Source organism: Polypterus senegalus, chromosome 18 (assembly GCF_016835505.1).
Source record: "Polypterus senegalus isolate Bchr_013 chromosome 18, ASM1683550v1, whole genome shotgun sequence".
Classification (NCBI taxonomy): Eukaryota; Metazoa; Chordata; class Cladistia; order Polypteriformes; family Polypteridae; genus Polypterus; species Polypterus senegalus.
The window spans coordinates 76,178,637-76,204,190 of record NC_053171.1 but is presented as its reverse complement, the minus strand read 5'-3'; the positions used below and the strand labels follow the sequence as shown (position 1 = coordinate 76,204,190).

At 38.1% G+C, this 25,554-nt stretch overlaps 1 protein-coding gene across 1 annotated transcript in view; it reads left to right on the top strand.

Annotated features, from left to right (window-relative positions):
- dph6 (diphthamine biosynthesis 6) overlaps window positions 1–21,776 on the top strand; it is a 400,161-nt gene extending 378,385 nt beyond the window's left edge. Inside the window, exons 14-15 of the mRNA XM_039741254.1 lie at window positions 1,459–1,849; window positions 21,511–21,776. Coding sequence (XP_039597188.1) covers window positions 1,459–1,849; window positions 21,511–21,629 — 510 coding nt within the window. The 3' untranslated portion in view covers window positions 21,630–21,776. The remainder of the gene's footprint in view (window positions 1–1,458; window positions 1,850–21,510) is intronic.
- Window positions 21,777–25,554: the final 3,778 nt, after the last annotated feature.

The following is a 25,554-nucleotide window of genomic DNA, read 5'->3' as shown; positions in this document are numbered from 1 at the left end:
CAACCCTTTTCAAAATAAACCACTCTTATTTTGACCATTGCTATCAGAGTTAAGTTGCCAGCTTAAAGATTCAACAAGAACATAATGCCACAATCAAAATAAATTCCTGAAGTGATCAGGAAAAAAGTTGTTGATATCTGTCAGTATGGAAAGGGCTCTAAAGGCATCTCTAAGACTCTGTGCCTCCATCAAACCACACTGAGGGCCATATTCTCCAAATGGAAAACTTTTGGAACAGTGGTGAAAATTCCCAGTAGTAGCCAGAGATTTACTCCAAGAGTGCCATTTAAATCCATCCAAAAAGTCACAAAAGCATAAAAAAAAAAACACCCAAAGAACTACCAAAGGTTAATGCCCAATCTGAACGTTACTGAGCAAAATTCAGCCTAGCTTGAAAATAGTAAGGCAGATTAAAATATCTAGGATCAGTGGTAGCCTGAGATGCCAAACTAGATGCAGAGGTAACCTGGAGAGTGAAGTGTGGAATGAAGAATTAGAAGAAGGCATCAGGAGTATTGTTTGATTGAAGAATTAAGGCAGGGTAAATGTAGGGTTTTGAAGACAGTGGTAAGACTAGCAATGATGTATGGAGCTGAGACACGGCCAGTAAAGGGAGCACAAGAGAATAGGTTAGATGTGGCAGAAATGTGATTGTTGAAATGGACAGAATAAGAAGTGAGACAATCAGAGGTACAACAAAAATGGGCGAAATATCTAAGAAAGTACTGGAAAGTATTTTGAAGTGGCATGGGCATGTGATGAGGAGAGACAGTGCATATGTGGGCAAAAAAGTGATTGAAATGTAAATACAGGGGAAGAGAAAGCGAGGGAGGCCAAAGTGGATGGATTAAGTAAAAGAAGTTCTGAAGGAAAAAGGATTTGACTGACAAGGAGTGCAGAAATGAGCTGTTTGGAAAAGGTTGATCAATCAGTCTAATCTTCAGTTAGTTGGGACCATAATAAAAGCCATCTTTTTTTTTTTTTTTGCTTTCTTAGAAGTCTTTGTCATTAAACAGAAACAAAGCAGTAACCCCAACTTGTTCCTTGTTCTCCCAAGTCACTGCTTTCCACTGATTTCTACTGCTGTCCTTTTGAACCATTTCTGAGGATATTTAGCTGAAGAAGAACCTTCCTGCATGTTTTCTTTTTTAAAGATTTGACCCCTTAATTTTAATCTTACACTACATATTCTATTCAGTATACAGGAATTACACTAAGGAGTCAAAACTCATACTTAAAGCTGTACAAATTTATATGTGTACACATGTGGTACTGTGAGTGTGAGGTGGGCAATTGAATAACATAAGTACAAGTAAAATATTTACTCATGTGCCACTGTATCAGAAATTAACAAGATAATAGAAGAAGCTAGGAATGGGTGAAATATTTTTTCATGTCACTGTCAATTTTATGGATAAACCTTTTGGTGTTGCAAAAGTATTTTTTTTTCTCCTGCAGGATGATTCCTATGGAGAGGAAAAGAAGAAATGCAGCACGTTGGTGGTGTCTGTGGTGCCTCGGCTGCCTAGAAATGCAGCTGTAGAGCTGCATGTTATTGCAGCTAATGATAATCCAAGAGAAAGACTGTCATTATGTCTAAGGAAAGACCTGGAACACTTTAGCATTGAATGTGAAATGCTAAAATCAAGTTGTTCTGCTTTAGCCTCCATTTCTTTATCAGTGAGTTTGTTGTCTCCAGAAGTCAACTACGAAAGCACAGAAGAAGTCCTTGAATGTCTTGTTTCAACTTTAAACGGAGCTTTTGAAAAACTAGGAAATTATTTGTCTGTTTTGTGCTGCAGAACCTTCTATAAACACAGCAACAAAGCTGCAGTGTCCCTGCTTAAAGGTACAGTTCTTTTTACTTTATCCTCTTCCTTAGCAGTTTCTTATTGTTTAGAAAATTCAATCAAGCACTTTTTTTGTATCTCTTCATGTATATCACATTGGTATTTGCAGGAATTTAAGTTACAGCAATGCATCAGTTCTTTTCAGTGGTTACCTGCATAGAGCTGTATGTGCTACTAGTGTCTAGAAGAAAAGCTTCATTAATAGCACAAAGCAGTAATAAGACAGTAAGTGAGATGAAGGTTCATCTTCTAAGCAGTCCCCTGAGCACTACCCAGCTCTTCTTTTCTGTTCTTGTTTATTTATTTGTGTCTTCACAATTATTATACTGTAGCTAGCTTTGTGAGTAGATCATTTCTACAGCAAACTTCGATGCTTTATAGAACTATTCGTTCAAGTTTATATTAATACAGTAGTTCAGATACTGTTGTGGTTCAGGAGCACATGATGGTGAGTGCCAGTTTCCCTTCATTGTAATGTTACCAACCAATGAGCAGCTTTGAATTGACTGATTGATTTTTTTTTTTATTATTATTTCGCCTTATACGATTTCTTGTATTAGGAATTTGTTAGTTTTCGCATACCCCTTGGGGTCAGAGCGCAGGGTCAGCCATTGTACAGCGTCCCTGGAGCAAATGAAGGTTAAGGGCCTGTTCTTGTCTAGATTCTTCTAATGTTCTAAAGTATTGCAGTAGGTTGCTTGTTACTTTAAAAAAAATTAATGTTATGATTTTTAGAACCATTTTTGTTTTAAAATTTCACATTCAGCTTATTTGTGGGTGATATATTTTTCATGGTATTTTGGTTGTAGAGAAGAGCCAAGCAAAATGACACCTTTTATTGGCTAACTAAAAAAATTACAATATGCAAGCTTTCGAGGCAACTCAGGCCCCTTCTTCAGGCAAGATGTAATACAGAAACTGAAGTTTCCTGTGTTTATATCCACACACTAGAACAAGAAACAACAATGGTAAATCTTTAAAGGAAAAATCTTAAATGTAAAAAATTAATAGGTTCACTCAGGCTAAGATTAATTTAACAAGAGAGAGAAGAACAATGTATGGTCAAGAGATTTTTGGATAAGATAACTGTTCAACAAAGTCCTTTGAAGTTTGTGATGAGTTTTTCAAAATAATGTGGCTCTGTAGACAGGTTATCTGTGTCAGTCTGAGAGATGCAAACAGTCCTCATACCTGGCTATAAAACTCTTGTCTCTATTCAAACCATGCTGTAATGTATTAAATTTTAACATGATCTTAACTTCCCATTCTTTTCTCTCTTGCTGTGTTTTGAAGTTGACCATAAGCACTGTGACTTTAAAGTCCCTCTCACAGTGTCCATGGCTGTTGAAGTTTATTTTCACCCCAACATAAAGCTGAAGCTGAATTACTCAAAAACAGAAGTCCGCTTCCTTGACACCACTGTTCAACTAAAAAACAACACCCTGGTAACTTCTGTTTTTCACAAACCAACAGACAGACGGACCTACCTAAGAAGTGGCAGCTTCCACCCCAAGCATATAAGACGCTCCATTATTTTTAGCCAAGCAATTCGGTACAATCGTATTTGCTCAGACCCGACAGACCGGGATCAACAACTGCAGGAGCTCAGACAAGATTTCATCAAACAAGGTTATACCCCCAAAACAACAGACACTCAAATAAGAAGAGCTACTGCCATACCCAGAGACAACCTCCTGGAATATAAAAACAAAGACAACAAGAACCGTATCCCCCTTGTTGTCACCTACAACCCACATCTTGAAACACTTCAAAAAATTATAAAAGAACTTCAGCCAATGCTAAACAGCGACCAAACACTGAAAAATGTATTTCCTGAACCTCCCCTCCTGGCATACAGACAACCACCAAACCTTCAGCAACTTATTGTCCGAAGCTCCCTAAATGAACTGACAGCAAATGGCACATCTCCCTGCCTACAGAAAAGATGTAAAACGTGTGCCCACATCTACAATACAGACCGTATAGTTATACCACACTGCCGACTTGAACATCACATAAAGGGATAATTTTCCTGCAGATCATCCAGTGTTGTCTACCTAATTCTCTGCATGAAATGTCCTGACACTGCACTCTATATGGGAGAAACTGGACAAACACTCCGCCAGAGAATGAATTTGCACAGATTCCACATTAAACATGGCAACACAGATGTTCCTGTAGCGGCCCACTTCAACAGCCATGGACACTGTGAGAGGGACTTTAAAGTCACAGTGCTTATGGGCAACTTCAAAACACAGCAAGAAAGAAAAGAATGGGAAGTTAAGCTCATGTTAAAATTTAATACATTACAGCATGGCTTGAATAGAGACAAGAGTTTTATAGCCAGGTATGAGGACTGTTTGCATCTCTCAGACTGACGCAGATAACCTGTCAACAGAGCCACATTGTTTTGAAAAACTCATCACAAACTTCAAAGGACAGTTGGACAGTTATCTTATCCAAAAATCTCTTGACCATACATTGTTCTTCTCTCTCTTGTTAAATTAATCTTAGCCTGAGTGAACCTATTAATTTTTTACATTTAAGATTTTTCCTTTAAAGATTTACCATTGTTGTTTCTTGTCCTAGTGTGTGGATATAAAAACAAGAAACTTCAGTTTCTGTATTACATCTTGCCTGAAGAAGGGGCCTGAGTTGCCTCGAAAGCTTGCATATTGTAATCTTTTTAGTTAGCTAATAAAAGGTGTCATTTTGCTTGGCTCTTCGCTACATTCATAATGGCTAACACGGTACAAGACCCTGGTATTTTGGTTAAAAATCAAGAGTTACCTTAGTTTTGCAACATTTCTTTCTTAATGTATTCCTCAATCATACATCTTCTTTTGTTGTATGACATTAGCTACATCTCAACTCAAGTCAGCTTTAACTTTATTATCCCATATAGGGAAATTGATTTAGTTTTTGCATAAACAATAAACTTACTTAGACATAGGATTTAAATATAAAAAGACAAGAATGGAGAAATACAGTATTAGGAACCACATATATCTGAACACCAACTTGCATACATATATTAAACATACATGTACATGTAGTATGCAAATACAGTACATATACCAAATAAAACCTTTTGCACCTATCTATATGGTGGCTAATATGAATCAAATCTGCCATATCAGTGATGGACATGTTTTTCAGTCACCTGTTCTCATTATATAGACTAATTCCTGAGGGTACAAACGATCTGTTATATCTAGCTGTTTTTATATTGTAAGAATCTGTCTAATGCTACAGAGCTGAAGTTAAATTTACTATGGAGTGAGTGTGTGGGATAATACAGGATTTGATGGAGCTTTTTAAGAACCACATGCTCACTGTTGCACTGATTTTTGACCCTATTCGCTGCTTTAATCAGGAATTTCACTTTGTCTTAGGCATACATGTTACTAAAAAAGCAGATTAAAATAAAAGAAAGAGCACTCTACAGAACAGAAAAGTAAAGCATATGGGCAGTGTGGTAGTTTGTGGTAAAGTCATTCAGTTTGCACAAGCAAAATAGCCTTTTCTGGAATTTTTTAGCTGTTTTCAAACTACAGTCGACCCTTGACATACGACCGGCCTGACATGCGAACAACTTGATTTACGACTAAAATTTTTGTTTTGATTTACGACCAACATCTTGCGTTATGACCCGAATGCGGTCACGTGTATCCGCTTGTGCGATTGTAAACAAAGAGCCGAGAGCATTCGCAAGCGTCAGTCGGAGCCCAGATACATGTGTTTGTGGACGTAATTTCGGTCAGTGCGGTGATTTATCTATATATATAATTCACTAAGACCATGGCAAGCAAGACGCATAATTGCGAAGGAAGGAAGAGAAGGTAATGATGGTAAAGAAAGTGATTGTTAAGGGATGTTAGCTAGCGGGCTGGTGCGGCACATGATGATGTCATCAGGCTGAGTCAGCACCGGCTTGCTTTGGAGTGTATTATTACAGCAGTTCACAACATGGCCAGCTTTGAACTGAGTGCTCGACTACTGTCATTATTAACTTGAGAAACCGCGATCACAATCGAAACGAAGAAGGAAATTGTGCGGAAATATGAGAGTGGCGTTCGTGACCGATCTCGCTAATATGTACAGCATGTCGAAATCAACCATCTCGACAATTTTACAAAGAAAAGATTTGCATAAGGAGGCTCCTTCTAAACAATAACCACCTTCCGTTTCATTCTCCTCCTCCTCCCTTCCTGCAGCCCAAAGATGTCAAATTAAATGGTGAGTACAGTATGAAATTGTTGTTTCTGGTAGGCTACGCACTTTTTATAACTTTTTGGTTAGTACATTAGAAAAATTATTGGTGTTTTGGTAAATTATGCGCATTATTCAACCCTTTTTTATTATGAAAAGGTTAAGTAAGTGTTGCTGTGTTAGGTTCGGAGCGCATTATGGGTATTTCCATTATTTCTTATGGGAAAAATAGTCTTGACTTACAACCAACTTGAGTTACAACCAGCCCTCACGAACGAAGTCAAGGGTCCACTGTATATTTATTGAATCTTAACTGATTACCGATCTCCAACCCTAAGTATTTGTAGGATGTGATTCTGCTATTTAACCTTTTATATCTATGCAAAGGACCTCAGTCTTTATTTTCATAAAATCAGTGACCATTTATAAAAGGTACTCGCTGCTGACAAAGCCCAGCACTGACTTATATATGAAGTATACAATACAGGAGACAATACGCAGCCATGGGGCAGTACAGTATTAACAGTTCATACCAAATAAATGGTGCTATTAAATCTCATCTGCCGGGTACAATTTATTACAAAATTAAAAAGCCAAATAGCAAATTTACAGTTTACACTGAGTTCTAACAATTTATCTACTAATATGTGCAGCTGGATAGTTTTAAATGCATTGCATATCCAGCTACTGTTGTGCTCAGAAGAGATAAACTTAGGTTCCAGCCTGTGAAAATGCTTTAGCAAAGTCAGCAAACCAATACAGTTTCAAGTCTGACACAGTTCGAATTGTAAGGCGTATTTCTTGCATATCAATTGTTCCAAAGGTGCCATGCTAATAAACTGCTCATTCAAGTAATTATTTCAATAATCAGAGGCATTTACCATTTCTGAAAATCACAAAACGTTTTACTCTGACTGAAATTTCATTTCAAATTACATTAAAGTTATTAGTTAGACAAGTTTATCGAGAAGTCAAGCTAAAATGAAAATCAGATGCCAATGTGATCTGTTGTGGTCTAAATTCATATACGCTAATTAAACTGTGTTTCTGGATTAGTTGGATAGCTGGTTTATTTATTTATTAGCAGATGGTACTGATATATTCAAAGAACTGCTATTCTTATTGCCTTCTACAGACATTTTACTTTCAGTTTTTAAAAACTAATTTTGTTTATTAGAAAACTGTAAGACAAGATTAAAGCAAAGAGCAGTTATGATATTTGTAATGAATTTCCTATGGCATTGCATATAATAAGGAGCCCTTTTCTGGTTTTACCAGCAGAAAATGTCATTTGAGGCTAGCAGGAGGTAACAAATGCACATTTAGTTTTATTTTGTAAGGTTTTCTTATGTGTACATTTACTGGAGAGAAGACATATCATAAAACACAAAACGTGCAAATCTGTGTATGCAGAAAAAATCTGAAAATATTGTTTATGGACTTGTATGTTGACTATTTATGATAGTGAGTCTACCCCTTTAAGAACATTGTCCAAAGTGATGGGCTTTTCAACCTGATTGCTGAATTGATCCAAAAAAAACGAAGCCACATCTTATGCTGTGTTTGGTGGGTGTCTTGGTGAACAAGTGAGAGAGAAAGAAGCTATAACTTGATTGGTTCAAGACAGGTGAATGCCTGCATTTAAATGTATTTGAGTAAAAGAGTGTTAACAAAGAAACGTGCAGTGTCTACTGAAATGTTCAGAATTTTCAGTTATCCTATGATGCAGATTTTTGGCCATAACACCCACTCTTAATATTTGTGCAAAATGTATTTTGTATTGCCATTTATTTGTACTTCACTATTTTTGTCAAGGAACAGATCTTAAATTTAAAGTTTGTATTTAGTCTAACCTATTCCTTTCATAATGCACAACATTTGTTATATCCAAATCTTTATTTGCATTAGCTAAAAGCTCAGACCTGTAAGTCCTAAATGTATTTTAATATGTCCTTGCTTGTCTTTCTTTACCATGTCGGTGTCTTCTTGCATTTAACATGCATGTTTACATTTTAACCTCTCGGCAAAGGGAGTTGATGAAGAAGTAGTTGAAGAAATTGTGTTCAATCGTGTTCAACACTCACTAATGGGCACTGCATAACTTGTTTGGTGTGTTAGGCAGTGTAGTGACTATGACAAGGACTTTAAACTATAAAGTCACAGGTACAGTACCCAGTTCTGTTGTACTGCATGACCCATAGGGAGCATTTTACATGTTTGAGCTCCAGGTCTTGCAAATGCCTATTGGCCATTTTTATTTAACATTTCTTGAGATGGTGTTGGAAGAAGGCACTGTTTTTTAATAATGTAATTGCATGTGGATCAGCACACTGCTTCACCAATTGCATTCAATTTACCCCTCCTCATGTTTACAACACACTTTTATAGATTTCTATAAAATCTAAAATGGTATCATTTCATAAATTAAAAATGGAAAATACAAGAAGTTTAATTTTTGATCTTTAATGACATCAGCTAATTCCAACAATTATGAAAAAGTAAGCCCTCCTGTCACATTTTTGAGTGGAAACCAAAGGTCGGCACATCCATTTCACATACAAAGTAAAATACATGAAAATGCATTTTTAACTTTTTAAACTGTAGTTGTTTTTTTTTTTTTTTGCTTAGAAGTTATTTAACTGGATGTATTTACAGTAACTTGCTGCTGAACTGGAATTTGTAACCCTTCCTATGTGAAAAGCTGCTATGCCTTCGGTTGATGCCACTGGCTTTACTTTATGGGTCAGAGCTTTTACTCTTGAATAATTCCTACAAAAGTCAATGATGGATAATGAGAAGTAACACACTGGCATTAACAGAAAAGTCAGAACAAATAAAGCATACCCTTTAGCAAGCAAACCATGTTGAAAATGGGTGACACATTTTTACACATCTAAACTTTATTATCTCATAGTCTGAAGCTGATGAACAGATGTTTAGTATTGGCACATTTTTATTGTATAACAGTCTTTATGTATGTCATAGTTTTTGTGTCTTTGGGATACAAATTTGTATAGATGAAATGACCACCAGCTTTAAATTACATTATCTCTTTTGCACAGTATCTTCCAGTGGCTATAAAAGTTTTAAAAAGCAATCACTTAGAGGATCTGTGCAGAAATTTTTCAAAACCTGGCAGGATCTAATCAATAACATTTCAGAATAAGCTTTTTCTTCTCCATTCATCTGTATTCACATATTAATTTACATTGGTGCTTGAAAGTTTGTGAACTTTAGAATTTTCTATATTTCTGCATAAATATGACCTAAAACATCATCAGATTTTCACTCAAGTCCTAAAAGTAGATAAAGAGAAACCAGTTAAACAAATGAGACAAAAATATTATACTTGGTCATTTATTTATTAAGGAAAATGATTGAATATTACATATTTGTGAGTGGCAAAAGTATGTGAACCTTTGCTTTCAGTACCTGGTGTGAACCCCTTTTGTAGCAATAACTGCAACTAAACGTTTCTGGTAACTTTTGCTCATTCCTACACACTGGCTTGGAGGAATTGTAGCCCATTCCTCCATACAGAACAGCTTCAACTCTGGGATGTTGGTCGGTTTCCTCACATTAACTGCTCGCTTCAGGTCCTTTCACAACATTTCGATTGGATTAAGGTCAGAACTTTGACTTGGCCATTCCAAAACATTAACTTTATTGTTCTTTAACTATTCTTTGGTAGAACGACTTGTGTGCTTAGGGTCGTTGTCTTGCTACATGACCCACCTTCTCTTGTGATTCAGTTCATGGACAGATGACCTGACATTTTCCTTTAGAATTCTCTGATATAATTCAGAATTCATCGTTCCATCAATGAAGGCAAGCCATCCTGGCCCAGATGCAGCAAAACAGGCCTAAACCATGAAACTACCACCACCATGTTTCACAGATGGGATAAGGTTCTTATGCTGGAATGCAGTGCTTTTCTCCATGTTTTCTCAAAACATAACGCTTTTCATTTAAACCAAAAAGTTCTATTTTGGTCTCATCCGTCCACAAAATATTCTTCCAATAGCCTTCTGGTTTGTCCACGTGATCTTTAGCAAACTGCAGACGAGCAGCAATGTTTTTTTGGAGAGCAGTGGCTTTCTCCTTGCAACCCTGCAATGCACACCATTGTTGTTCAGTGTTCTCCTGACTCATGAACATGAACATTAGCCAATGTGAGAGAGGCCTTCAGTTGATTAGAAGTTACCCTGGGGTCCTTTGTGACCTCACCGACTATTACACGCCTTGCTCTTGGAGTGATCTTTGTTGGTCGACCACTCCTGGGGAGGGTAACAATGGTCTTGAATTTCCTCCATTTGTACACAATCTGTCTGACTGTGGATTGGTGGAGTCCAAACTCTTTAGAGATGGTTTTGTAACCTTTTCCAGCCTGATGAGCATCAACAACTCTTTTTGTGAGGTCCTCAGAAATCTCCTTTGTTTGTGCTATGATACACTTCCACAAACATGTGTTGTGAAGAGCAGACTTTGATAGATCCTGTTCTTTAAATAACACAGGGTGCCCACTCACACCTGATTGTCATCCCATTGATTGAAAACACCGGACTCGAATTTCACCTTCAAACTAACTGCTAATCCAAGAGGTTCACATACTTTTGCCACTCACAAATATGTAATATTTGATCATTTTCCTCAATAAATAAATGACCAAGTATAATATTTTTGTCTCATTTGTTTAACTGGTTTCTTTTTATCTACTTTTAGGACTTGAGTGAAAATTTGATTGTGTTTGAGGTCATATTTATGCAGAAATATAGAAAATTCTAAAGGGTACATAAACTTTTAAGCACCACTGTATCTATTTACTTATTTTTACTAGGTTTAAGTTTTATTCTATTGCCCATGCGCTCTTTCTCAGGGGTGGGGGTTGATTTGCGTTCAGTCCTATTCTAGTAAAATGTATTTATTTGTATGGAATGTTTTGTGATTTAAATAAAATCAATAAAATATAAATATATAAAAAAATAAAAAGCAAATATTCGTATGGTTGCAAATCAAATATAAAAAAATGCCTTACAAATTAGAGTGAACATACTTCTTGGTATTCCTTTCCACATTCATGAATTACACAGTGTCTCTGATCTAGATATATGATACACAAAACATGTTTAACATGTCTTTATCACTGACTACTAATAACCCTTGGTGCCATGCTGATTGAGCCGTGAAGCCCTTTCATCTTAACATGGATGCAAAATCTGGTATGGAACAGCCTCCTCAGCGTGAAGCTATATCAGAAGGTAGATTTTGGGTGGTGGCACAGCAGAAGGCCTAACAAAAGGTGCATTTCAAATAGTAGTTCTAACTTGAGAGTTCAGCCTTATACCTTATAAGTTTTGATGTTCGGTTGTACTTGGTGGGGTTTGTTGAAGTGCACATGGTCACAGTAGTGAATGAAGTCCATATTACATGTGCAACCATGCTGTAAGATGAAGAGCAACTTAACAGAGAAAAAGAATAAGACAAAATAAATACATTCCTGAACTGTTACTGCTTCATGGCAAGACATGCAAGGAATGGCAGAAACACATTATTGTCAGGCAATGGAAGATGTATTGTCAGCCCAAAGGGAGCTACACAAGCAGGCAAGCTGCTTAAAAACACCAGTGACAGTAGCAGGCCAATTTGACACACAAATGTTCTTTCCACCCCCTCCCCCAGTGCCAACAACCGAATACAAAGTGATCATTATGCTATATGAATAATCTTAGAGTAACAGGCTTGCGATAAGCACAGCTCACTAACATCGCTCCCAAGGTTCCTGCTAGCACATTGCCTTAATGATTTCTTAATGACAGATGACTTAAGGCACAGGGCTATTGACTGGTTTCATTACTGCAAATATAGCAGCGGGGGATTGATTGTGAAGAGAAACTAGACGTATGTGTTTAGTTCAGTGCTTACATCAGTAAGTGTTAACATGAAGTCATTCAGTTAATATCTGATGTATTTGATGTTTTATTAATGTAACTAAACACAGAGTGTTTAAATGTTAGCTGCTTTTGCTGTGCCTTTTATGAGATGAATTGTTTATTCATCACTCATAACATGGATTTACAAAAACCATTTCATTTCGCCCAGAAAATGAATCTTGACACCCTAATGGTGGACCCAGGTACTACACAGATACTCTGTGCAGCTACATCTTTCTTTTGTTCCTTAGTGCCTAAATTGGCACCATTCTATTGTGCTCAATATTATCGTCTTGTATGTGAACATCTTCACACTTGGTTTTCATTAATTTAGTGATTTGTTCTTTATGGGTGTTGTGGTCACTCTGCAAACTGGTGCAATGTTCATAGACAGTAGACAGAGAAAAGTTAATGATGTAAATGACACAGTTGTGAGACGTGTGTTTCAGTGCCCTAACAAATTAGTGGGAAATTGTGGATTTTATCTATAAATGTCCCGAGCAAATCGGCATTCGTCATAAAAAGGACCCCAATGGAACTAGAGGCAATAACAGTGAGACGTCAATGATGTTTGTTTCCATTAGCCTTTTTGAAGTTCAGATATCATCCAAATACTGAAATGCAGAAATTGTGCTTTGTTATCTGTTCCTGCTTTTGATTCTTACAATGCAACTACCCTTAAACCTCCTACTTAATAAGAAAATGATGTCTTATCTCATTTAAAATTTGGAAAAAGGATCAAATTTTGTCCTACTGTCTTTGAGGTTCTACAGTACTTTATATTTGTTTAGCTGATTGATAAACTCTCGGAGTTGGGTTCAGAATGGATGTTGAAATTAATTTAAAATAGATATAAATGAAATGTAAAAATTGTATCCTTGATTGATTAATATTTTTTTCAGTTTATTATAGTTTACAAAATCAATAAGTTAGTCAGTTGGTTGCTCAGTGGCGTAAGAGTTTGCGCTGTTTCCTCACACCTCCAGCATGTTGGGTTTAAATTCACACCCAGTTGTTTATATAAAGTCTGCATGTTCTCTGCATGGATGTACAGTTTCTGGAGTGTCAGCAGGATGATAATCAACATAGCGTGTATTTCTTTGTGAACATAAGGAGTAAGACTGGAGCATACGAGAGAAGACTTATGCAGACAGCAGAAGGGGAGCATGCAAACTTCACGTAACAAATCATCTTTATAGAATTCAAATTATTTACCTGCATTTGGCACTTTTACTTAATCTGTTCAAGTTTGTAACTAATACTGCAACTGCTTTTTTATAAAAAAATACAATATTTATATCTGGAAATTTCACAATTTTCACTTACATTTTCAGGTATTAACAGTTACTAGAATTCTCCAACAACTCCTATTTTCTAAACTCAAGAATCTTTATATCCAGATGTTTGACTGATTCTGGTAAAGCCTGTGGGCTGGTTTTAGTATCAGCTATAAGGAATTGAATACAGTGCTTTCATAAGGTTTAATGCTTCTGAGAATAAATATTTCAAAACAAGAAAACAAAGATTTTGCCCGTAAAATGAAAAGTGCAGCCGTTTCCAATGCTGTGGACCATGTGTTTGTACAGCATCTATGGTTCAATTTAAATTATTAAAATAATGTAAATTTCAGAATTTAGAGTTTTTGAAACTGTCACCGTCTTCCACACACTGAGAGGAGTTTTATGGACTCTCTTTTGTGATATATATTTATTTATTCATTATGAAGGGAGATGTGATTGGTCAGAAGTCCTAAGTATACAAAAGCATATCTTCCATGAACTTTGCACTTTCCTGTCTGTCTCACTCACTTTCAAAGAAGGCACATGGCGGCAGCATTTTTTTTTTCCTTCACTCTTTTTCCAAATGTATCCAAATATAAAAAAGATAGTCAGGTAAAGAAAATGATTTGAAAGAAAGAGAAGGAAGGCAAATGAAAAGCCTTATAGAAAACCTTAGCTGTGATGTCCAGTTTTACTTTTTATGTCACCCACTGCCATCCTTGGAAAGCTAATGGTGCTGAAGTTCTTGTTTATTCTTAGCTGTAGACCACTCCAGCTGGATTAAAGTATAAAAGCCAGTGTTGCAGTATCACTATTGCCAATAGGTGATGATAAAGACAGAATTTAAAGCAGATATTTCACACATCCAGGGATATAGAATACTATCAGGTTGGATGAGCGCAACAGAACTGGCATCTCTATACATCTTTCCGTGAGCAAATGGCAATATTCAAGGTGGCCACTGCTCCTTAACCTATAACACAATGCTTATTTAGTAGAAACCATGAAAACAGTGATGATTAATGTATAAATCGATAACAGTCCATCCAGATGTGTCAAACTTAGATTTGCTGAGAGCAAAAGCATAACACTTCATATGCCCAATGTCAGCCACAATATAATGTACCAACAAGCAACATCCACAAAATATTTTTTACACACAGGTACCTCTCTGCACATGACAATCACATAATCTGCCTCAAATCTCTTCTGAAAGTGTTTCCCACTTTATCAGCTTTTATTTTCTTTGACATTACAGAATTAGGAAAGCTACCAGCATCCATGGGTTCCAAACTAGCATTGAGTAAAAAAATGTAAGTCGACACAAAGTCAGGTGAGAACAGCAGCCTGGATACAGGCAAGAATTTGTAGCTAAAGCAAAGTACACAATCCGATAACATTTGAATACCTTAAAAAGACAGATGTAAAAGCGCTGGTAATATAGTACACAGACCACATTCAGAGTTGGTCAGAAATGGACACCCATTGTCACATTTAACATGAATGGAACAGCAAATGCATTTTCTATCCACATACAATAAACAAGTCAGGTCGAAAAGACAAAGGCATCTTGTAGGGAGGTTGCTGCAGTCACGTAAGCTGCAGAAGGGTTGCTAGCCATGATACCTTTGTGGCTTTAAAAAGTGAGTAGACTGCCATTAGCGGTATTTGTGGAATTGAACTACCATCTTCTTCCTGAGACTGTGACATATTTGGCATCATACTTAAACAGTACACTTCTTTCTGGAAGTATAGCATGTCACTTTTTTACACTTTTTTTCCCCTTGTTGGATCATTAAAAGCAGTCAGTTTCCATTCTAACTACAGGTTAGTGGCAGTGGTGTACTGTGCTGCACAGGTTAACGTGAGCGGACACTGAAAACACATTTTAATAGATATAATCAATATATGAAATGCATGTTAATGTACATCTCTGAGGCAACTAACGGTCATTGCAGGCTATATGGAAAATGTTTTGAATGTTGATTGAGTGGGCTGTTTTAAAAAGTTACAAGGACCTGATATGACCTGTGGACCTTGAATTTAACACCTCATGATCTAATCTGTCCAATCTGTAATATAGAATGATACAGTGTCAATAGGTGTAGTTCAGATTTTCCTGCCAAATTTAACATACACTGCAGATAATCCCCAGCTTTGAGGAGGAAGCATTATTAATGGAGGGACTGGGAATTAGTTTTGACCATATTTAACAGAAGATATTAGCAAGTACTGCATCAACTCAATGGAGTATTTTGACTTTGCAGGACCTTTTTTTGGTCTGAAATTTATTATCACTTTGCTTCTGGCTGGAAAAATACTATTAAACTTCCCAATAATTTATTATAAATTGTATTAATAAAATCAACAACTAAAACACCTTTTTGAATAAATTCTTTATTTAATTTAAAGTACCGGCATGCAAAGTTACGTCTTCATCTGAAAGATGGCTCTGTGGTTTCGTCATTATTTACTTCCGTATTCATCGGCAAAACCGGCATTGCGCTGGAAATCTTAAATCTGAAACGATACTCGTTGTATAAGCCGACCCCCAAACTCCAAACCAAAAATCTAGGACGAAATTCTCGGCTTATATAACGGGATCTACGGTATTTGTTTCTATATATGCAAGTAGTGCAATTGAAACTTATCAGTTTGACAGGTGTCTCACTCACAAATGTAGCTATGAACCTTGGTGACAGTCTCTTTCCTGCAATTATACTGACAGGTTTCAGCATCCTGTTCTCAGTACAAACAATGTCTAGAGCAATACACACAAAGACCCATAGGCATCTGTGGTGGGCTGGCGCCCAGTTCGGGGTTTGTTCCTGCCTTGCGCCCTGTGCTGGCTGGGATTGGCTCCAGCAGACCCCCGTGACCCTGTGTTAGGATATAGCGGGTTGGACAATGACTGACCCATAGGCATGGAATACATGACCAAGTAGTATACTGGAGAGTAAGATTTTAGGGACCTTCAAATCTCAACTCGATGTTACTTGGTTAAACTCGTGACTAGGATTGCCACGCTTGTTGGGCTGAATGTGCTGTTCTCATCAACATTGTTCTAGTAGTCACTGCAGTCGTCATGGGTTGGTGTAGTTTTTCTATTTCTAAAATGTTCATGTCCTCCCAAGCCATGGTTGGACAGAATCTTTTAGTAGCCCAGCCCTCCTTGGTATTGTATTCGAACTTTGTTTTATTTTTTGTGTTTCGAACTTTCTCAAATGTTTTTTATTCTTTTATTTTTTAGTAGTAAGTACAGTATTTGAAATTAAAGAAGCTAACCTATGCCAAACCAGAATGAGCAGCTACAGCTTTTATACAAAAAAGTGTCCACCTGTCCACAGAAAAAATGACAGAAATCGTTGAGAGACAAGCCCAGTCCCAAACACCAGTAAACATACGCCCATACAACCTGATGGAAAGTGAGACAAACATGGTTTGGTTAAAGCAAGAAATTTTACATATTGAGTACAGAGTGAAGACACTCAACCCTTTCCTAAGGTAAGGAATGAAAATGAGAAGCTAGTGTACATGTGCTAGCTGTGGTTTATGGCCCTACCAGTTAGGATTTACAGTAGAAGATAGTTACACAAAGAAAAAGGAGGAGATGAGCACTTAGAAAGATGGGAACTAGTCTTAAAGTGGATGTAGTCTGTGGTCATTTGAAGATTGCCAAGCATATGGACCAAGGTGGGAGTCTTACACAGAACATTCTCAGACTTATCAAATCTAAGGCGATGCTTGTAGTAGAGTGAGTGGTTCATAAGATCTAGAAGAGGCGGTGAAATATTTCGGGCCTTAGAGGCACAAACACCAACCCATTACATGAAGAGAAGCAAAATATTTAAGTTTACATTTTCATGTTCACCGCTGAGTTTGCCTTTCTTGTATAATATTTCACATAACTAACCTAAGAAGCCATGTGTAAAAATTGTAACAGGAGCATTAAAATCCATTCTATCCCAGCCAGCCAAGCACAGTGTTATGCTGTTTCACAATTTCCACGGCCATTGTTCATGCTCAATTAAAATACTTCTTAAGCCATGTTACATTAGCTACAAAACCCCTAGAGTGTGCCATTGTGTAGCGGGTGTCCTAGAAGACTGACACTCGTAATGCTTCGAGGGAAGCTTGAAAGTGGCAATTTAAGTGACGCTGTTTCTTTTCTCTCTGTGAATTAACACCATTCTGTGTCTTTGCATTTTCTGGCAGTTTATTCAGCTACGCTGGTCTAAATGAACAATTTTCATGATCTGGTGGTTGCTAATTATGCAGCTGTTTATTGGTTAATTTGAAGCTGTTTCAAATCCACTGGTGCACAAAGAGCTACTATGCTTTAGGCTTTGGCTTCCTCTAAACACATTAAAGGCATCCTCAAAGATTCTAGTGTCCTGACACAGGCTGATTTTCAAAAGGTGTAGACAGAATATTCCAAGATTGATATCCATGCTTATGTATGATTCCACCCTTTTGTTTATTAAATTGGAACCCCTTTCGAAAAAACAGTAATCTTTGCCACCTAATATTTACTACAAGGCAACTCGTAGGGTTCGGTGGGTTTTTTTAATCTCAATCAGAAGTCAAGCAAAATTACACCTTTCATTGGCTAACTGAATAGATTACAGTATGCCAACTTTCGGGGTAACTCAGGCCCCTTCTATAGGCAGTTTGCAATCAGGCACTAATTAATCTCAATCGAAATTATACTGTAGATGGAAATGTTAATTACAAGAATTCTTGTATACAATGTTGGTCCAGGCTTAGTGAAATACATATAATCTTCTTGTCCACTGGGTGCTTCACACCCCAAAGACATACAGGGAAAGTTGATTGGTGACCCGGTGTGAAAATGGTTCATTTTGAGTGAATGTGAACTGTGAAGCCATCCATCACCAAGGTTGGTATCTGCATTACAGCCAGTGCCATCAAGATAGGTAACAACTCCCATAGTAAAAAAAAATAAAATAAAAATGGATCCTTTAGTTCAGTTGCATGCTTTTGTTACATTTACCTGTGCCATTACAAGTTTTTTCAACTAGTGCCAACTTGTGCTGGTGGAATAAGATGCCTTCAGAAAAAGAAACATTTATTCTGCTAGTTAAGTTGACAGTGCCATTCTGCACTGGCCCTGTACACCTTTGTGTGAATACTTGTTTAACAAAGCCTTATCACCCTGTAATGTAGTGAAGCACTGCTTAGAGCAGGGTGATGGATGGCATCATGGAAATACTTGATTTATGAGATTTTGACTGAAAACAACTTCAGATCAAGCCAGATTAGGCTGGTAGCTGGCATGCTACTGTTTGTGTTTTCAGTGTTTTTCTCTACTGACTCATCATGAACTCTTGAAATATGCCCATAGGTCATAACAAGCATTTTTTTTTTATGAACTTTAAAGAAATTGCGTATCACACAGTGCGGTGGAGGCAGCTAAATACAGTAGCAAACAACACATTATGAGTTAATTGAAGTGCTATTCAGATGTATTAAATTGATGTTTTTAATTAAAAAATTATAGTGCTAATGGGGATGTAGTGTTACCTACAGTAATGTTTGGTCAACCTTGTATGCAAGTGTGAGCAGTAAAAAAAATGCAGACTTCTTAACAACATATGTGCAGGAAGCATTAATTATTTAGCATTCTAATAAATGATGGAAAAAAGGACGTAATAACCATAACTTTTGCAGATGCCCCAGTGATTAGCTCTAGAGATCCATTTTTAAGTCCATGCCCACGTTCTATTCACTTGTTCGCTAAATGTGATGTTTTTCTTTTTCTTTCTTTTTTCTTAATTCTTCCAATTGTCAAAGATGTGCAGATTAGCTTAATGGGTAATTTTAAAGTGGCCCAGTATGAGGAAAGATGCTATGCAGCTGACTGGCATCCTCTCCAGAGCTAGTTCATGAGCTGCTGTTGACGTTGCTCCAGCTCCCTATGATCCTGTAATAGGAATACGTGGGTGATAGTAATTGTTGAATCCTAAACATGTACATTACATTATGTTTGAAAGTACCTTGTGTATATCTAGTATCAACATTGTCACAAACACGAGACAGAGCCATATAAAGGTTTGGGGCAGCCACCCGTATATTTGGTTTCCTGGCTGCAAATTGATTAGTTATAGCACTGCTGTACACAAAACCGAGTCCAAAACAGAACTGAGGGAATAGGGAAAAGGTGGAGGCTTTTAAAGGGGAAGACAGGAAGTGAGGTCAAAGGGGTCGGACTCATGTAGGTCTTCTGTCATTGGTGCGAGCCCGGATGTGACATCACAGGGGCCGGAGCCAGCAAGGTCTCCTTCCATTGGCTCTGTCCCGGAAGTGACGTCAAGAGGACCAGGTGGAACCTCCAGTGAATGGTCTGCAGGCAAGGGAGAAAAAGAGTCAGTGCACTCTGCCACATTCCGGTATGTCTCAGAACTGTCCTTACTCAAGCTCTCTAGCTACCTCCCATGTGTGTGTGTGACAGCATATTTTTCCACTAGGCATGTAGTAAAGAGGACCGCAGGAACATACGATTGTATTTCTGTGCAAGTGAAAAAGGATTGTATAAAATTTAGTGAGCATACTTCATTTGTAAAAATGAACAGATGTATTGTTGCAGTGTCACCGGCATTATATGAATGATCAAGTTGATGCTGTTCATTTCTAAGCAGCTCCTGTAATTTTCAGAACAGTCTGTAACGTCTTCAGTGATGGGGGTGACGTCCAGCAGTGAAGGGGTTTGAACAGGTTCTGAGAATTAAGAGGACTGGCTAAGAATGTTCAGTACTGATCTGATTGTCCACGTAACACTGCTCATACTGCTTTCCTGTGTGGAGACTGATACAAAGAAGTGGCACTCTTTAATTCTTCACCAGTAGATTTATTTAATAATGGAAAAAAAAAGATACAAATTTGAAGTGTTGTGTATGTCATAATCTATTATATTGTAATGCAAATTACAACAGAAGTGTTTTCTTTGCTGTATATGGTGTTTAAAGAGCCCAAAAGTGGAGCACCAAATCACCTTACAGACTGCATGTATGCAAACACACACACACGCACACACCCCTGAATATTTAAAGATTAGCATTCAGCCAGACAGGTTTAATTAAAACATGAAGGAAATAATAGATCTGGATCAATCTGGAAGATCCCTTAGCAAGCAGCTAATCAGGGAGCGAAGGACGTCAATAAAACCTGAAAACAACCATGTCAGGGCTGGTCGAAGGGTTAAGAGCCACACTGACCACAGGGCACATCTGTTGGGAAGAGGAGCGGCCATACTGGTGTAATCCCTGTGCGACTCCTGCAACTTTTTGCCCCATGTGCTATTATTTGACCTTGAGCCAAAAAAATGGATTTCAAGGTTGAAGAATTTCTCTGGAATGTTTAGTGATCTTTAACACTGTGCTAGAGAATTGCATGCCCTCTTTTTCACAGTTTGCAATTTTAAATGTGCCTCGGAGTGTTATAATAAAAGGTCACTTGTTTGCCAGTTGGTGTGCAGTTGTTCGCTTTGTTTTTCTTTTTTCTTTTCACGCCTTTTGGAAAGAAGAGCTACACGCTCTGCAGTGGCTCAAAAGAAAAATACGTAAAATCAAGAGCCAGTATGTCCATCCTCGACCCATGACCCTTGCACCTTAATCCAGTAGGCTATAACCCAGTCTCTAGCCAAGCTGCTCCTGAATTTGTACGCCCTTCAGGGAGTCTCGTGTAGCCACTTCAGGATTGTCCTGGAAGTCCCTGTGCTCCGAGCCAGCCAAGATTAATTGCCATGAAGTGGGATTTGAATCCATGACTGCGTAAGCTGCAGTGCATACTAAGCACAAAGCAGTTTTGCTCTTTGAAGGAAGTGCCCTATTTGACATCTATTAAAATGTTTAATGATTTATCAGGGATGGGATTTCTAGATTTTAATTAGCCAGGGCTCTTTTCACCTTGTTTATGAATTCATTAAAGCTAGAGTTTCGAAATTGATCTTCAAACACTTTTTGAAGGGTTATTTTCCCTTGCATTTAATTGAAAAGTTGATTTGGAAATTAACAACTCTTTTACCCTCTTGGAAAGACCAACACCGAAGTATGCAGCTACAGAGAAGTCCTTTTGAAGTGTTGCCCATCTATTTTCTATCTCGCTTATCTGTTTCAGAGTCATGGGGATCCACTGCCTGTTTCAAGGAAATGTAGAGTATATTCTTATGTGGTATGAAACGTGGCTGCATTACACTGACTTGTGTGTTCTGTTTTATAGGTTTTGGCAAGACTCTGCGGCCCTGGCTGGAGGAGAAGCAGCCGGCTTTTATTTCTGTGCCTGTTGTTGATTTACCAGACATGACAATTCTGCATATTGCTTGTTGGCTCAGCCAGTAGAATTGAACAGGACTAAAATTCACCCCCACAGCATTTTTAAAAGATGCCATTTGTTTTCTGTTTATTTTGCTACTTTCCATTCTGCCCACAGTTTTGAACCTTTCAAAAATAGATTATGGAAATTTAAATAAAGACTTCCAGTTTAGACTTCTGTTGTCTGCAGGTAATATGTTTGACTTGTTCATAAGAAACATGACGATTAGACCATGATGGAAGTCGGTCCTGTTTAAAAGTGTGTCATATGCTTTACACTTTGGCTTTTGGACTCTCAGCATAAAGACAGGATCTACTGTGTTCCCCGAAAATAAGATCTACCCCAAAAATAAGCCCTAGCATGGTTTTTCAGGATGCCCGTAATACAGTATAAGCCCTACACCGAAAATAAGCCCTATTTACGATCCCGCGCAGGCGAACTTTTGATGAGTGAAAACACCTACCGCTACTGTATGTACACAGATGAACAGGAAACAACACCGGTATTCTGACCCCCCGACAAGATGAGTGCAAAAAGAAAGAGCTATTCTGTCGAGTACAAGAAAGGAATTGTGGAGGAGTCCCAGTACAAAAATCTTACTGCTTTCTGCCAAAAGAAGAAGTTGGATATCCAAATGCACTACGAGCAGGCTACATGGAAACGAGGTGGCCATTTAAGGAAAGCTCTATTGCTAGACATGAGAGATTTAGGCCAATTGTTCTAAAGGAAATGGAGTCGCAACAAATTCATAATGGAATTTGGGGTTTGGAGAGTTATGGTGATGATCCAGAAGATGATGACATGACTGTATTTGAATAAATTTAGATTTTTGTTCAAGAATACTCACTTCACTTGCCCATCCCCGGGGCGCACTGCACACCAGCCACTTCACATCTCTGCCGCTCACGTTGTGAAGGGGGGGGCTGAACGCACACTAAGGAGACACGGTCGGATCAGCCGCTGTCGTACTGCTGTCACGCTGCATGTCGATCATTTAAAAGCCTGTGCAGCAGCTGGCCTTTTGTCTCACTGCCTTGTCTTGCAGGTCGTTAAAAGTGTCACGTATCGTCTCCTTCCAAGCCTTCCAAGATTTTTTTTTATAATAGAGAGAAATGTACATTTTTGTTCAAGAATAAATGTAGATTGTTGTTCATGGAAAAACAAGACATACCCTGAAAATAAGCCCTAGCACGTCTTTTGGAGGAAAAATGAATATAAGACCCTGTCTTATTATCGGAGAAACACGGTAGGTGATGTCTGTAGGTCAACCTTTTGGGGAAACACAGCTCAGTCTGTTACCCCCCCATCTCTCTGACACTTGAGTTGGCATTGCAGATCCTCAGTATTTACGGTAATGGTTTACCGCACCAATGAAGGTGACTGCTTTGACTGGTTTTAAACTCTTTCTGATATGGCTTCATCTCAGTTTAGAGGTGAATGTTTGTCAAAACATTTCTTTAGTGCCTCGACTGTGGTGGTGATAAAACACGAAAGTATGATTTTTAAAAAGCTAGGACCTGCAAATGCTTTTATTGTTCCTCTTGTTTCAGTGGAATTGAGACAGGGGAGTAAGGAATCGGTAAAGCTTTGGGGTTTCACATGAAAATGTCGGAGTGAGGCTGTCTTTCTGTTAGTCAGTCAGTTTTATTTAGTCTTTTCGGATGATTATCATTCAAACTCTTTTTGCATGTACAAATGCTATGTCCTGGGTTGGCTTTTGCCAGGGTGAGCACACACTCCCTGTGACTCTGACATGGATGGAAGCCATGATGGGTGGTGGGAGGTTAAGAAATAAAACCATAGTGCCCGGTGATGACTTGCAAGGACACGTGGAAAATATAAAACCTCTGCAGAGACGGTGACTATGCCAAGGTTTAAAACTGGAGCAACTCTGTGGCACCCTGCCGCTGGGATACATTCTGTTAATTCAAGCTACAGAGGTGCATTTGGTGAGTGCTGCCACCTCCTAACTTCTTGGACCTGATTATTGTCTTTGTGGAGTGTGCCTGTTCTCCCTATGCCCATGCACACACTCTTGTGGAGCATGCAATTTAATTTCACTATACTTGTAGAACATTTTGGATGACACTGACTATGGTAAGACTGTATATAAAACTGGTGGATAAATGAACAGGATAGAACACTGCACACTTTCACACCATATCCATCCCAAATGTGAATTACTTCTGCTTAGAGGAAAAGGAGTCATTTCAACTTAACTTTCCAAGCATTTATGGAGGGCACTCTGTGTGTGAAACTGTCATATTAATGGAACTCTAACAATTGTTTCCTTCAATAAATGCTCAACATCTTCTGTGACTTTCTTCTTGAGAAAATTGCAGTTTTGGCCACACCATTTCCGGTCTGGCCTGCATTCCTTAATTTCAGGTAGAACCCCACAATTTACAGGTTTTGTTAACATCTGTTAAATATAATTTGTCTAAATGGTCAATTGAGACGCCTCATTGCTGGAATTCTACTGTTCTAGCTGTTGTTCCTGATATTAAAGCGTTTTGCACACAGTGCCCTCAAGACATCTTCAAGAGAAGGACAAGTCCCTTTGATTTCTGGCTCCAGTTGTCCTGTATTGGATTATGTTAGGTTTATTAGTAGGTGAATGGATGTTTGTATTATTTTTATATTTTTGTTTTATAAACTTTTCTTTCTTCATCTTGTAAAGCACTTTGAGCTACATCATTTGTATGAAAATGTGCTGCAGAAATAAATGTTGTTATTGAATTGTGCCTCATCGCCATGCTGTCTGTAAATGTTACACCATAAATTTTAACACTGATTAATATGTGTGAAATTTCAGCTTGTTTTGCTGTTCACCATGTTTTGCCTTTTTTGACTCAAAGCCCTAGAATTTGTCTGTCTGAATTTTGCTTGAAAGGTTGGATTCCATTCACGAGATTCATATCTTGTATATGTGGAGTTTGCACATTATCCTGTTATCTACCATGGTTTTTATCCTGCGTATTCCAGTTTTCCTTACACATCCTAAAATTTGAGTTTTTTTTTAGGTTGATTGGCATTTCTAAACTTAAGTGCATACAGTATGTGCAGGAGTAGACCTTGTGATGGACTGCTGCCCTGTCCAGAGGGTGGGTGGGTGGCAGAATTACCAGTGCAGCCACTGTAAAACAACTTCTGTTCCACTTCTAATTCTAATTAGTGTGGTGTTGTGGTGTCAGCAGCGCTTGGTTCCTAAATTGGGACCCTAAGGTGGTTTGTTGTGTGGTAGGTTTGGCAACATGCTATATCAGTGCATGCTTCCAACCTCTAAGGCCACTTGATCACTTAACTCTCAATTTTATAATTTGTCTGTTAATGACACATACTGTATGTTCTGTAATTTGTCAAGAGCATTAGAAATTGAGAGGAGACCATTCAGTCCATCAAGTTCAGTTGTTTAGCTAATAGCTAAGCTGTCCTAAGATCACATCCCCGAGTTGCTGAAAACATTATGTGACATACCGTAGGTGGCAGGCCAAGACATTGTCATCTGAAGGGCTTCATTTCTGAAAGTTAAGCAGTGTGTGCTGTGGAATTCTGTCCCCCGCCAAGCTATGAACATTAAGGGGTGCCATTTTGGTAACTCGAGGTGTGCATGATCCAGACACAGAGGGGGACCGATAGCCAAACCCCAACCACCAACCTTGAAGTCTAATAATATTGATTCCTAAAGGGGCAGATGCGCCAGACAATGCCTAGGGCTCCAAAAGGACTTCAACTGGCACTGTCTCATCCAGATACTTTTTATAGCTGTTAGTGTTTCTGCTTCAACTACACATGTTTGGTTCAGGTTCCCACAACTCTTTGCATAAAGAGGTTCTTCCTGGCTTCAGTCCTAAATGCCCTTCCCCTTCATTTCCAGATTAGGGTGACAATTGTTGGTGGTTGGTCAGACATACAAGTAAGAATTTCACTGTGCTCTGCACACATGACAAT